General features: G+C 40.1%; 1 protein-coding gene across 12 annotated transcripts in view; it reads right to left on the minus strand.

Annotated features, from left to right (window-relative positions):
- The window catches only part of Pum1 (pumilio RNA binding family member 1), a 117,813-nt gene that overhangs the window by 67,894 nt on the left and 33,866 nt on the right, over positions 1-16,053 (minus strand). For all 12 annotated transcript variants that reach the window (XM_041651636.1, XM_041651635.1, XM_041651634.1 and 9 more), the window contains exon 3: positions 15,303-15,371. In XM_041651636.1, coding sequence (XP_041507570.1) covers positions 15,303-15,371 — 69 coding nt within the window. The remainder of the gene's footprint in view (positions 1-15,302; positions 15,372-16,053) is intronic.

Consider the following 16,053-nt stretch of genomic DNA (forward strand, 5'->3'; position numbering starts at 1 on the left):
GGCCAGCCTGATCTACAGAGAGGGTTCCAGGACAGCCAGCACTACTCAGAGAAACCCTGTCTCAGAAAACACACACACACACACACACACACACACACACAACCTACACATGTGGGGGGGGGGTCCTCATATTGCCATCCTCAGCTTTAGAATAGATGTTCTCTTTCCCTATAATGTCTCATCAAATGGAATTCCTAATTGGAGGGGCTGGAGAGATGGCTCAGTGGTTAAGAGCATTGCCTGCTCTTCCAAAGGTCCTGAGTTCAATTCCCAGCAACCACATGGTGGCTCACAACCATCTGGAATGAGGTCTGGTGCCCTCTTCTGGCCTGCAGACATACACACAGACAGAATATTGTATACATAATAAATAAATAAATATTTTTTTAAAAAAGAATTCCTAATTGGATAGAAGGAAAAAGTATGCCACTTTATCTTCTGAACCACGGATTCATAGGAAATATTTAGACCAGTGAGCACTTTGTGAGGCTTCGAGAAAGCAGGAGAGAAGTACTGGTTTACAAGCAATTAGATAGACACCAGAAAACTGACATTTTGCCTAAGAATACCTTTCTTGCTTTTTAAGTCTAACAGAAAAAGAAAATGAAGTTATACCACTGGAGTCTGGTTACACATGCCTATAATCTCAGCAATCAGAAGCAGAGGCAGGAGATATATCACAAATTCACTGCAAGCCTGTTCTACATAGTAAGTTCCAAGCCAAGTCTAAGATGACAAATACCTTGTCTCAAAACCAAAACAAGGTGGCTCAGAGGTTAAGAGCACTGGCTGCTCTTCCAGAGGTCTGAGTTCAATTCCCAGCAACCACTTGGTGGCTCACAGCCATCTATAATGAGATGTAGTGCTCTCTTCTGGTGTGCAGGCATACATGCAGGTAGAACACTGTATACATAGTAAGTAAATAAAATCTTTTAAAAAAAAAAAGGAAAGAAAACCCAAAACAAACATAAAACCAAAAGCCTCCTGGTCATCTTATATCCCTTATTAAGGATCCCTTAGCATATGAAGACTCTAAAGTGTTCATGATAACTTACATGAATTCTCTGAATTCCACACGAAATTATTATCTGCCTCCTTATTACACCTCACAAATAGTGTCATGAACATCAAATGAAATAATGCAATACAGCTCACAATGAAGAACTACTCCTACTCCAGAGGAGTAAGAGTTCCCTAACCCAGCCCAGATGTGAGTGCACACCTTTAATCCTAGCCTTCAGGAGGCAGAAGTAAGGTGATCTCTGTGACTACACAGACCTGTGGGGCTACACAGGCAAACACTGTCTCAAAAAAAAAAAAAAAAAACAGGAGAGGGAAGGGGGGAAAAAAAGAAAAAACTATTTCCCGATCTAAAGCTGCCCAACGTACTTAGCCAGCAGATAAAACAAGCACAGTGCACAGTGCTACCTAGGCCACTGTAGTAAAAAAAATCACTAACCAACCAAACCCTACAGTTCTGCAGACCTAAGGAAGCTATTACCGAGAACTAGCACGTATGACCACATCAATATTAATGTCTGCCTAAAGAAGTATCCATGATGTTCTCTGAGGTCTTTAACAGCAAGTGAGCATTCCTTCTGCTACCCTACCCTATGCTCTAAAGTGTAAACTGCTAATACTTGTAAATATCTACCCAACTCTCTCCCTCCCCTTCATCTGCCTCCCTCTCTCCCTCACCACCACTCTCTCTCCTCTAACCCCTCTTTCTTCTCTTCCCTCTCTTCCCCCCCCAAGACACTACTCCCAACAAAATTTGGCTTGTAAGTAAGACACACAGGGAAGCTTACAAACTCACAAGTATGATTAGGTATCAAGTTATCTGCCTACTCAAATTTCCAAACCTAGTTTCACTTCAAATGACTAAAACATTTAACCATTTGGTAAGATTTTAAAAATCCTTTAAGTTTGTTCCTATCTATCCTGGCCGTCTGAGAATGGAATGTGAGCTATGTAGGTGACTACAGTAATTCACAAGTTAATGCAAAGGAAAAAAAAAAAAACAGCATTTCCAGAAATCCCTTCTCAAAACTACACCAGATTTAGCTAGTCTCTTCATATCGGGTTTTGAAGTCAAATGCAACAACACAGAAAAGTGTCCACAAATGCAATGACCTATACCGATGCTAAGTCGTTATTCTGTTTATTAAAGTTTTGAGGGAATTGTTTGCTTTGTTTTTTGGGTGTTGTTGCTGCTGCTGAAGGGGTAGTTTAAGACAGGGTTTCTCTGTGTAGCAGCCCTGGCAGTCCTGGCCTAGAACTCAGAGATACACCTGGCTCTACTTCCCCAGTGCTAGGAATTTAAGGTTGCACCACCACACCTGGTTCTTTATTAAAGTTTTATTCAAATTTGAAAATAAAATAAAGCCAACATGGCCTATAGAATGAGCGAGTGTCTCAGAAAATAAATAAAAGTATAAATCAGTTATTCATAAAACTTTAAAAAGACTTAGTCATTCATTAACTGTTACCACAATTCTTTCATGAGTTCGGGGGGGGGGGAGATTGTCAGAAGAAGAATGAATAAAGGGCCATCTGAATTCCCAAGAATTTATCTCAATGACGATGACAACAACAATAAAAAACCTCTTCAATCTGTCATGGTAGTGGATATGCCTATAGTCTAGCACCCCAAGAGAATTATCACAAGCCTGGATTACAAACAAGATTCTTTCTCAATAACAAATGCTTTCTCTCCCTTCCCCTTCCCCTCTAAACTGTAATAAAGATTTTCAAAGAAAGATTGCTTCTCTTTGTGCATTGTTCCCTTTTGGACCAGGATTCCAAGATGGATCAGCAGGTAAAGACACTACTTGCCCAATGGCCTGAGATCAATCTCCAGAACCTGTAAGCAAGCTAATGCCCCTAAACTGTTCTCTGACCTCCACATGCCTATCCACACACATATAAAATTATATTTTTAGTATCAAAAAGACACAGGTATAATGGCACACATCTGTAGCCCCAGCACTTAGAAGGCAGAAGTAGAAGAAGTCTGAGTTTGAGGATAGCCTGTGTTATTATATAGTAAGACTCTGTCTTTTTAAGTAAAAATAACAAAAATTAGTGCTTATTGATTGATGTAGTAAGATTATGAATTCCTTGTTGAATTAGTAATGACAGCAAGATGGCACAGCAAATAAGGGTGCTTGCCACCAAGTATGATCATCTAAATTCAAGTCCTGAGACAGACATAGTGAAAGAGAACTACTTCAAGTTGTACTCTGACCTATAAACATACACAGTAATAAATACACAATCATGTGTATATATACACATAAATATACACATAACATCAACATTTTTAAATATCCTTAAGAGTTTACAACTCACAATCTACTGAATAAAACCTGATATTAAGTGACCTGGAATTCACTACAAGTAAACCATTTTCTTTTCAGAGACAAAATTTGCTTCAACATGAATTTAAAATGACAAAAGTTAGCTGGACAGTGGTGACACACACCTCTAATTCCAGCACTTGGGAGGCAGAGATAGGCGGGTCTCTGAGAGTTTGAGGTCAGCCTGGTCTACAGAGCAAGTTGCGGGACAGGCTCCAAAGCTACAGAAAAACCCTGTCTTAAAAAACCACAAACAGCCGGGAGGTGGCGGCGCACACCTTTAATCCCAGCACTCGGGAGGCAGAGGCAGGCGGATCTCTGTGAGTTCGAGACCAGCCTGGTCTACAAGAGCTAGTTCCAGGACAGGCTCCAAAACCAAAGAGAAACCCTGTCTCAAAAAAACAAAAAAAAAAAAAAAAAACACAAACAAACAAAAAAGTAAGAATGGCAAAGGTTGGTGGTAATTTAGATTATACTGTATCACTGAACATAATTTGAACACCTACAGTTGCAGCTAAGTTTACAAATGGCAGCTTAAATAAAGGGCAATAAAAATCATCACTGGGTTCCATCACAAAGCCAATTATTGTATTAAAAATAAGAACACAACAGGGTTGGGGCTGGGGCTCGGTCTTGAATTTAATGCCCAGCAAGACATGAACCATCAGTGTAGGAAGGGAAGAAATTTTTTTACAAGGTTTTATTATTATTATTATTATTATTATTATTATTATTATTATTATTGGTGTATGTGAGAGAGAAAAGACATTTGTATGTGTCAGCGTGTCTGTGTTGTGATGGCCAGAAGAGCTCCCTGGCACTGGACCACAGGCAGCTCCAGAGTGACAGTAAATACCCTAAGTCATCTCTCCAGCCCCTGAAACTTAACAGTTTCTTGTCCTGGGTTATAAGACACTTCTGATGAGCAGGGTTAGTACCATTCAACACCAGTTTTACTACTACAGTGAAACCCACCCATCACTTAGCTGGCCAAGATAGTCATTGAGTCTTCCCTCCTGAATCTAAAGGGCCTAATGCTGATTTTTCTGCCTATGGAAAAAAAATAAGTTTTACCCACAGAAAATGTATGTCTGTAATCCCAGCAACCAGGAGGCTGAGGCTGGAGTACAAGGCCAGCTAGGTTTTCGTGGAGTCTTTTCGGTGTTTTATGGGGTTTTTTGGGGGGAAAGGAGGCGGGGAACACCAGGGTTACTCTGTGTAGCCCTGACTGTCCTGGTTGGCCCCAAACTCACTGAGAGCTGCCTGCCTCTGCCTCCAAATGCACCCGCATGCACATGTTACACACAAATAATGAAATACTAACCTAAGAAATTCTTCAAACTGAGTGAGAAGATAGTCTATATGCAGTATCTCAGCTGTGAAGCCCAAAGAGAACCCTTTAAGGTGCCACTCAGCTTTCCCACTGCTTTACTTACTCAGTTTATTTACTTTCATACAAAGTAGCAATCGGGAACTTGTACATGCTAGACAAGCCCATGAGCTACATCCCTCCCTAGTTCTAAGAGACCATTTTGGGTTTTGTTGTTGACTATAATTCTTTTTTTTTAAAGGATTTATTCATTTTCTTTGAGAGTGTTCTACATGTGTGCCAAGTGAGTGCTTGGTGCCTTCAGATATCCTGGAAATGGAGTTGGAGATGGTTATGAACTACAATGTGGGTACTTGGAATCAAACCCAGGTCCTCTGCAAGAACATGTGCTCTCCTGCCCTTGTAACTGTAATTATAAATTAAGAATCAAGGCCTATTATAACAAACAAGAATGTAATCACTGACGCAAATTTATTTCTTAAGTTGTTTTAACTGGGCATCTATTTTGTAGTCAACTGAGGCACAAAGGGCTAATGTTTCATCCATCCAGAAGGAATTAAGGTGCCCTAAAGATTCACTATGAACTGCTGAAGAATCAAGGTGTCCAAGCCATGGAGTGGGTTAGAGACATGAAAAACTGATGGCCTTTAGGACTCCCATCAGTCTGTGCTGCAGGCTGGCTCTTAGACGACCACTACACTTTGATGCACAGCCATTAGGAGCAACTTGTCCTCAAACAGTCTGCAAAAAACATGTTGCTTTCATGAAGCAAGTCCTTCAAAAACATCCAGGCACATCGATAGCACCTCAAACGTCCTGTCACTTGTGATACATTGACTGAAAGACAAGTCACACACTGACCTCTTTCCACTGAGCACTCCTGAGTTCTTCTTTTTCTTTTAAACAAACTCCCACTTCAAGTTACTGGAACAGCAAAAAAAGTCTTTCCAACCTTAACACTGACAAATTAACAATCAGTCCAGAAAAATAACAGGAAGAAACACAATAAAATGGAACTGTGTTGTCTGTCAAGTTACCTACTGATGAAGTCACATGAATAAATGATAGGGCTGATCCGTGTTCCGACCATATTCCTGTTAAAATATCCCTATATGTACAAAAACTACACAATTTTTCTTGATAGCCTAATATACAAAAGGCCTACCCCAGACCCTTTAGCACAAAGTTCAGGAATAAGGCAGTGCTAATACCATTCCGTAGCCAACATCCTCTAGAGTCTGAAATTTCAAATAACTGACAGAGAATACAACACTCAGCCTAGCCCCTCTGTCAGTCAGCCTCTAGTACTTCTCACCACTCAAGTGAGCTACACTGTGCCAGAGACAGGAGCATTCTCAGAAATAACTACTTCAAAAATGTAGCTACTATTTATACGAAGAATACCAAAACAGAAAAGACTTTCTCTAAGTACCCAGCTATGAGAACCACACCAAACTACAATGAAATAAATTTGATGTTCTCTGGTTCCTTATAACAAAATTAAGAAAGATTTGCTAGGCATGGTGGTACACACCACACCCTTAATCACAGTGCTGTGAAGGCAAAGGTAGGCAGAGCTCTGTGAGTCCCAGGTCAGTCAGGGCTACACATGAGCCAATAAATTGATGGAATAAATTAAGAAATTAAAAAAAAAGAACTTTAATCCCAGCACTTGGAAGGCAGAGGCAGGCTAATCTCCAAATTTGAGGACAGCCTGGTCTCCAGGACACCCAGAGCAACAGAGAAACCTTGATTTGAAAAAAAAAAAAAAAAAGAATTGCACACGTTGTAGTTTAATACATATCTAAGTAAGCAACAAAGCACAAATAAGCCCAACTTCCTAGACACCATTATGTCTGGCTATGCACACAGAACAGGGGTGTCTACGTCATAGCAGATGATACAGACAAAGCTGCCTATTGATCTGGTTCAACTCCACGATTCTGGTAACAAATGCCTTGGCAGCTATGGTAGAGCATGCCGACCATATCCTCTCCTCTGCCCCCGTACTCATGACATGGAGGCAAGAACACCTCAGGTTTCAGCCTAGCCAGGGCTACACAGTTAAGACTCTGTCTCAAAAACAGAGGGCCTCATATCAGACTCAACTTGACGAGCAAGAGCCCTGTTGGATCCTGGGTACCAGTGTTTCTGAAGTAACTACTTGCAGAAGAGGAGCAGGGCCTTTCAGTTTTGTTGGTACTCATCCTCTTCACCACATCTTCACAACCCTAGGGGCAAGAAAGGCATCTAAGTGCTACAGCTGTTTATACAATTGAACTGGATTTCTTGGTGCTAAGTATAGGGCCTTAATTACAGGAGGAAGCCCCTGAACTCACTCCATAGCTTTTAGGTGGTGAGAGAGCAAGAGAGCTTAATGCAGGAGCACAAACTAGCAGCTGATCTTTAAAAGAGTAAAACTTGACATGATGAACTGCAAGTGATGTATCTAGGTCAAACAGCCAGAGCATAAGCATATCAGTCTCTTGCCTATCTATTAAAAAAAAACATTCTAACATTGAAGGACCATCACAAAAAACATTATGTCGATGAAGTGATAATAAGCATAGACAGAAAAACTGTTTGTTCCTATTCTTTTACTGTGCGCAACAAAATGGAATCAGTCCATTTAGTATTGACACTCAGAGATTTACCTGGTTTTCTTTCCCTCATCTTAAAAAAAAAAAGTGGAGGGGTGGGGTCCCATCAGGGAAAGTGACACCTATGATCCCAGCATTTTCCAAGTAAAAACAGAGTACAAGGCAAGCCTTGGTTTCATAGTGGAGATATATTTCAAACAACAAAGCAAAACAAAAGAATGACTCACAGATGATGCTATTAATGGTATCATATAAATATGGTATTGGAAGTGACATTTACTGTCATAAATGTTTAATTGTTTTACTCAAGTATAAAAATATGCATCAAAAAGACACTAACAGACAGCCACAGTGGCACACACATTTAATCCCAGCACAAAGGCAAGTAGATCACTGTAAAAGGGCAGGCTAGAGGGCTGGAGAGATGATTCCAGCAGTTAAGAGCACTGGCTGCTCTTCCAAAGGGCCCAGATTCAATTCCCAGCACCCACATGGCAGCTCCCAACTGTCTTCATATTCCAGGGGGTCTGGTATCCTCATACATGCAGGCAAAATGCCAATGTACATAAGAAAAAAAATTAGTAGTAATAGTAATAAAGGCCCGCCTAGGCTACATGGGAAGACAGGGTCTCTCTACATAGTCCTGGCTGTCCTAGAACTCACTATTTAGACAAGGCTGGCCTCCAATTCACTAGAATTAAAGATACTGTATCCAGCCTCTTTTCTTTTTTAATCTAGCATTTTAGCCAAAAGAGAAGCATGAAAGTGTAGAAATACATCAGTGCAAAGAAAGCAAAGATACTACTATGTTTGCTGCATTTCCACATTCCAAGGATGCTCAATGTACACGGTAGGTCTGCCAAGCCTTCTCGGTAAAAGTGATAAGGTGGATACATGTAGGACTAAGGTTTAACACAGGTTTCAAAGTGATGGGACAAGGAGTTAGAAACTAAGTTCTAAATCCCAGATACACCCACTCTTCTAGTTAAGAAGGAACCTTACCTTTGCCCTCAAAATGCCAAATCTCAAAACTTATTACAAAGCCTCAGGAATATCGCCCCAAATAAGACAGAAAGTCACTTCACATCCAACACACAGTAACTTTAGTCAGTCGTAAACTAACAGTGTGCTTCTTTAGATCATGTGGCCTGACTACAATTCATTCTACCAGCAAGATGTAGGATATGTTCTAAATCAAATAGTTTTAATACAGAGTTAATAGAACTAGGGCCTTCATTATTGCTGTCTAGGCTCAACAAGAGTTTGGAGAAAAGATGTTAAGAGTTATGGGCTGGGGGCTGGAGAGATGGCTCAGTGGTTAAGAGCATTGCCTGCTCTTCCAAAGGTTCTGAGTTCAACTCCCAGCAACCACATGGTGGCTCACAACCATCTGTAATGAGGTCTGGTGCTTTCTTCTGGCCTGCAGACATACACACAGACAGAATAATGTATACATAATAAATAAATATTTAAAAAAAAAAGAGTTATGGGCTGGCCAAATACTTTGTATTAATATATCTAGAAAGGCCTACTTTATGAGTCAACAGTATATCTCTTTTCAACAATCAAATTTGTAGTCAACCGAATGAACTACACTTAAAAGGGATTTCCACCTTAAACAGCAGTTCCCATTCAGGAAAATTCACAAACCCTGATTAAAACTTTCTAATTCTAGGAGACAATGTCAACCATAATGGAAAATAATTTAACATATTGAGCCACCACATCAAATCTCCACTCGGCTCCAAACCATGTATCCTGATGGATATTTCCAATCAGCTGTAGAAAGGTGAATGGGCCAGTGAAAAGGACGCAATGAGGGCTAGAACTCTAACACCATTGGCAGTTCCATACATTAGTATGTATGAGGCCCAGCATGACATAAACAGAGTATGGTGGTACACAGCTATCACTCTAGCACTCTGGAGATGGAAGTGGTAGGATTAGAGGTTGAAGCTGAAGAGGATGACTCAGCAATGAAGAACATTTAAAGCTCTGGCAGAGGACCTGGGTTCAGGTCTACCGATAGATAGCTCATACCCACCTATAATTCCCCTCAGAAGATCTGACAACCTCTTTTGACTCCCACAAGTTCCTGCATGCACACAGTGACATAAACTCATGCAGGCACACATATGCACATAAAAATATTTTTTAAAGCTGTACAAGTTTACTATTTGCTGGAGTCAGCATGAGATACAAGAAAACCTATTTTAGGGGCTGGAGAGATGGCTCAGAGGTTAAGAGCATTGCCTGCGCTTCCAAAGGTCCTAAGTTCAATTCCCAGCAACCACATGGTGGCTCACAACCATCTGTGATGGGGTCTGGTGCTCTCTTCTGGCCTGCAGACACACAGACAGAACATTGTATACATAATAAATATATAAATATTTTAAAAAAAAACCTATTTTAGTCCAGGAAGAGTGGACTATATAAAGAGTGTATGGGGGGGGGGGGGGGGCGTGTGGAGACCAGTGAAAAGTTCTAAGATGACAAATCACTCAGATGTCCTTTGGCATATTTTCCTCTCTCCACCAAAAAGGCTAAAGCATTCTTTGTCAACATAAGGTCAAACTCCAGCAATCTCTGATCTGGGAGCATCCTAGAACTAAACTCTCTTACTCAACATCTCCTAGAGAAAGAAAGAAGCAAAGTCCAAAAATAAATGTTAGAACCACAGACGGAAGCACTGGCTAAGGCCCTGCTCTATGCTGGTTCTACCCTACGAAACTTTCTTTCTCTGAATAAACAGTTTTCCAGATCACTATCAAATCACTCCCTCCTCTACATGCTTTTAACCCCAGTACTACGGAGGCAGAAAGTTCCTGGCCAGCCAGACTGTCACAGTAAGAGACACAACCCCTAAAAAAATAAACATTTTTAAAACTGTCTTACACTCAGGGATATTATTCTTTTCTAATTTCTGGTATCTGCAATTATCATTTAAAGTCTACTGGTGAATATGGAAGAACTCTTTATCACTTTGTATTTAGGGAAGGTGTCTTAGATTTTCTTAAACAGATTTTTTAATGATTTATCTTTATTTTATGTCCACTGGTATTTTGCCTGCATGCATGTCTGTTGAAAGGGAGTCAAAACCCCAAGAACTGGAGTTACAGACAACTGTGAGCTGCCATGTGAATGCTTGGAACTGAACCTGAGTCCTCTGGAAGAGCAGCCAGTGCTCTTAACCGATGAGCCATCTTTCCAGCCCCATCTCAAATCAGATTTAAAATCTAACACCAAGTATTTTTCTAAATGATGAAGGGCTATCTAAATATATTCAGTTTAATCCAGAATGACATGGTGGCCTGCACTATTAAGCTATCCTAGATATATAAAACATTATGGAATCTTAGCTCATTGTGACGGTGAATGACTAGAACATTAACATTTTCAAGTGGAGGCAGGAGAATGCATTCAAGGTCACTTATTGAGGCCAGCATGAACTATATGAGACCCTACATCATCACCAACATTCTAAAAGGGGAAAAAAAAAAAAACACTTGTTCTATAAAGGTTAGAAAAATTCAGCTAGTTCATGCTAGTAACCCCAGTCCTTGGGAGGCTGAGGTAAGAGAACTATATTTCAAAGGCAGCCTGAGAAACATAGTGAGTTCCAGTAGAATGAGACTACTTCATCATTCCCATTGCAGTAGCACATGCCTTTAATCTCAGATGTTAGGAGGCAGAGAAAGAGACAGGTATATCTCTTTATGAGTTTAAGGTCAGCTTAACCTCCAAATCGAGCTCCAAGCTAAGGATAGTGAATATCTGTCTTAAAAAGAACAAAAACAAAACCATAGACCCTATACAAAAATATTTTTTAGACAAGCACAAATAAACAACAGAGAACACAAAGGTCAACTATGCACTAAGGGATCTTTTTGTCAATGGCTCTCACAATACTTCATTCCTTTCCACAAATTCATCCTTTTAGGACATAAACAGTTACGTCCTAACCACCCTTCTACATAGAAAGAAAGGACCACACAGGAAAACAATGAAGAAAGTTTAAGTCAACATGATAGTTAACTGTGATAGTCAACCAGCTTGGATTCAGAATTGACTAAAAGCAAAACAGAGCGAGGCCCCTCCAGAAACTCTGGTATCATGAGTGATCAACCCCCTAGTGGAGTCTTAAAAAGCTATCATTACCGGGGGTGGGGGTGGGGTGGGGGTGGGGTGGGGGGTGGGGGGGTGGGGGGGGTGGGGGGGTGGGGGGGTGGGGGGGGTGGGGGGGTGGAGGAGGGCAGAAAACAGGGACTACATAGAGTCCTGGAAGTATGTCCTACCATGTTGCTATAGTCTCTTCCTGTATGCCCGTTTCACTACTTGCATCCTGTCTGCCATAAAGAAGTTCTTCTGTTAAATGTTCCCAAACCCAGAAACTGAGAGCTAAAATAAATAATCCTGGGCTGGAGAGACATATACAGGCAAAACATCCATATACAAAAAATAAAAACAAATCCTGAAGGGGGCTCATCTCCTATAAATTTAAAGAAAAAAATTTATCTACTGTTTTGTTGTTGTCAGATATTTGGTATCGATGACCACAAAAGAACATAAGCTTTCCTGAATCCACTAAGCTTTTTTACTTTTTTAAAAAAAAAAAAAAAACTTTTGAGGGCTTTTAAGTTGAATGAAAGAGCAAATAAAGCTCATGGGACTTAACTTATCATCCATATCCCAAGGCATTGTTCTTTATTCCTTTTTCACATTCTACCTAAGGGGAATGAAAACCCTTCAGCTAAAAACAGCTGGACTGTACGGGCCACAAAGTAGGTTCAGTAGTTAAGAGCACTGTTGGCTCTTCCCAAGGACCCAGGTTCAAATCCCAGCACCTACAAAGAAACCCAAAAGCAGCTATATTAACTCCAGTTCCTCTTCTGGCTTTTGCAGCCACCAAACATTCATATAGTACAGATACACACATTCAGGCAAAACATTCACATACATAAAATAAAAGTAACTAAATATTAGGCTGGGCAGTGGTGGCTCACACCTTTAATCCCAACAATAGAGAGGCAGAAGCAGGCAACTCTCCAGGAATTCCAGGACAACCAAGGATACACAGAGAAACTCTGTCTCCATAAAATAATAATAATAATAGTTATTATTATTATTAATTAATAAATAAAAAGAAAGAAACTAAATCTTTTTGGAAGTTTTTCCAATAAAAACAGCTAGCTGCACTTGACGGGTGGTGGTGGCGCACACCTTTAATCCCAGCACTCTGGAGATAGAGACAGGTGGATCTCTGTAAGTTTGAGGTCACCTTGGTCTACAGAGTGAGCTCCAAAGACAGGTTCCAAAGCTTCAGAGAAGCTCTATCTCCAAAAACCAAGAAGAACGGGGAGAAGGGGGAAAAAAAAACCCACACCAGCTGCACTCCAGACACAGCAAAGATGTGAGTGGTATTTTAAGTAACAACTTCTTAGCAAAATTTCTACTATGAAACACTCAAATTTTTTTTATCTATGGCAAAGGCTTTGAACACAGTAAGGCAGCACTAACACACTCTTTGAAGCTTTAAAGGCCCATACATTCATGTACTTTGTATTTTCTCTCCCTCCCCACCACACCACGCTTAGCTTAAAACTCCATCCAATCCATTTAAATTTAGTCTTTGTATTAGTAAATACTGTATTACTCCCTTCAAGAGATGTTTTATTGATAAATACAAAGAAAAAATCAAGCAATTAGAAGTTGGAATTAGCCGGTGGTGGCGGCTGAAGCCTTTAATCCCAGCACTAGGGAGGCTGAGGCACGCAGGCGAATCACTGAGTTCGAGGCCAGTCTCTTCTAGAAACTGAGTCTCACAAAAAAAAAAAAAATTTAAAGCATATTGCTATGGTTCTGCTATCCTACTCTCCCCTGGATTGAGAGAGGGGGATATCCCAATCTGCATGTATGTAACTGAGTCCTCATTTGACCAAAAGATGCTTTCTCAGTCTGGTACCCTCTCCTCATGATACTGATATGCTGCTCTCAAAGCCCTTCTTCTCTAAGTTTCAGCTATAGAAGAAACTTGTTCTTCTTTCCATGTAGATTCAGGGTTTCCTTCACTCTGTATTTCACTGCCCTTTTTGTGTTTTGGAGAGTTAACTTGTGTGAGTCATCTGAGCTTAAGGAAGGAATAATATCTTTCCTTGTGTGGAGAATAAAACTGTGTCCTCAGTGGGTCCTCATATCTGCCTAGAAGGTAGTTAACGAATTGTAGTCAGCACAGGTGCTTTGTGAATGTGCTGGTTTGTGTTCTCGAAGTTTGAATGAGAAAGGTCCGTACAGGCTCAGGCATTAATGAACAGTTGGTCTCCAAGTGGTAACACTGTTTAGAGAGGTTATGAGAGGTTATAGAGAGGTACAGCATTGCTGGGGGAAGTAAATCACTTTAGAGGCAGCTTTTAAAGTTTCATACCAAACCAAGTGTGTTTCATGCCAAAGATAAAAGATTTGATCTCTCCACTTTCTGCTCCCATGGCCTATGGTCATGCCTCTTCTACCATTACAAACTCTCCCTCTGGAACCAGAAACGCAAATAAACTATCTTTTCCTTAAGTCACCCTTGCTCATTTTATTACAGCAGAAAACTAACTAATAATACACTCAACCATGATGTCCAGGCTGACCTTGAATGATCCTTCATGCCTCAGTCTCCCAATGCTGGGATTAAAGGCATGAGCCAACATACTCAGCTTTAGAATTTGACTTTTAACAAATAGGTTAAAATCACATGAATAGAAGAGAAACATGATTTATTCTTCCATATTTAATAGCTACCAAATCTGATAGTTTTCTCTTCAAATCTTATGCTAGAAATAAAGTAACAAAGTTTTTACCCAAAAACATGCAAGGTTTATTAAAGCATGCTGCTCCAATGACAGTAGGCAGGCAGAATTATTAACACAAGGACCCCTATCAATCATTTCCTAAAATTCAGAGCCCAAGATGATGAGGAAGAAACTACTTTTCTAAGCATAAGAAAATTCAGAAAAAGTCAAAGCAAAATCTTCCAACAAAATGAGCAAGAATCCCAGGACAAAGCAGCAGAAGCTTGTGACTACTCAATGCTGTCACAGAAGCAACCCAGGAGTGCTCAGTGTAAACCCAGCGAAGGAACTGTATTACTTCTGAATCTTCCAAACCTAGCACAATGGCCAGACCAAATAGCATTCACTAAACCAAACAAATATTATCTAATGGCTAGTACATGGAAAAAATCTGAAGCACAGTCATCTCCCTACTCCAAAACATCAAAGTAGGTAAGAGAATTTTTAAGTACAGAACAACAGACAAACCCAGAGTTCTGCCCAGAAGGACAGTCACAAGCAAATGGCCTCTTATGAACCTATGCAGTCTTCAGCAATACATTTGAACAGTCTGCAGATCTGTCCATCAGTAGGAGTCCTGTCAACAAGCTGAACCTTCAGAAGTTGGGTGTTCTTTAACTATATTCCCCTTTGAAACAATGGCAACTCTATTTATCAATATAATGAACAAAAAAATTAAACACTAAAAAGAAACTAAAGTTCTTGTTTCCGAACGACTAGCTGTATCTGACCAGAAACCTAAGAAGCATCCTGCGTTCACAATGGAGTCCTGGGTAATTTCTTTTTGAAAGGCACTGGTCTAAACAGGTTACTGACATCCTCTGATTATCAGCACATCTAAAACTCCCTTTCCAACAGTCAAAACACCTAGCCACTGAAAAATGAAGTAAAATACTTAATAAATATAAAATTAAAATGTTTGAACACCTCACATTACATCTAACTTATTAACTTACTTATTAATGTGTGTTCATATGTTGGTGCTTTGTTGTTTAAGTAACTGGACTAAGTTAATAGTCATTCTGTATCAGTAGTTTTGACACAGCTATCCAGCATCCTATTCCTACTGTGAGGATGGCAACAGAGAAAAGCAAGCACATATTTCTAGAGACTAGATTCAGACACATCTAATCAAAGACAACTCCAAGCTTCCCACTTTGAACCACACCAACTCACTTACCTCGCCCATAGCTCTTCCCTCCAGAGCAAGTGCTTGAAAATCATGATTTAATTCATCCATTGAGCGTACCTAGTGTTCAGAATAGAGGGGAAAGCTTCACGTCAGCATCATAAATATTATGTATCTATCATGCACAAATGAAACATCTTTCAATATTAACTTTAAGAACTCCACAGGCATGGTAATAAAACTCAAGGGATTAAGTATTACTCACCTTTAACCATCAGGATTCAGAAATGATCCCTGCTTTACCCTACCAATTCCCATCTATTTTCAAAGCATGAAAACATCACATGACAATAATGTCAGTTACTTTTCACATACTGTAATAAGCAGAGGCCAATATGCTGGACAGCAATGATATTTAGTAGGGAGTCTCTGACCTAAAGTCAGCAGCGCTGCACCTCAGCCTTCAGCTGTCAAGTATAAATGAAGCCAGTCTGAACTAGCCTTCTTGGATTACTCCAAGGTATCAGTCTATAAATTTTATATTCAAACATCTATCCACAGGAGGAAGTTCCAGGAAATCCCAAATCTCAAAAAAGGGAGAAAATAAATAGTATATATCAAAGAAACCTTCCTCACAGCTCATTAAAGCATTATCAATATACAACTTCTTTAAGCTTTCATTTAACCAGCTCCAAGTCATTAACTAAAAGGTAAAGGTACCAGTGGATCAAGGCACTTTTTACTGAGTTTGATGACCTGAGTATGACCCCAGGACCCACATGGTTCAAGGAAAGAACTGACT

This window comes from Microtus oregoni, unplaced genomic scaffold (assembly GCF_018167655.1).
Source record: "Microtus oregoni isolate MIOR12 unplaced genomic scaffold, Mior012 000005F_ref0000423, whole genome shotgun sequence".
Taxonomy (NCBI): domain Eukaryota; kingdom Metazoa; phylum Chordata; class Mammalia; order Rodentia; family Cricetidae; genus Microtus; species Microtus oregoni.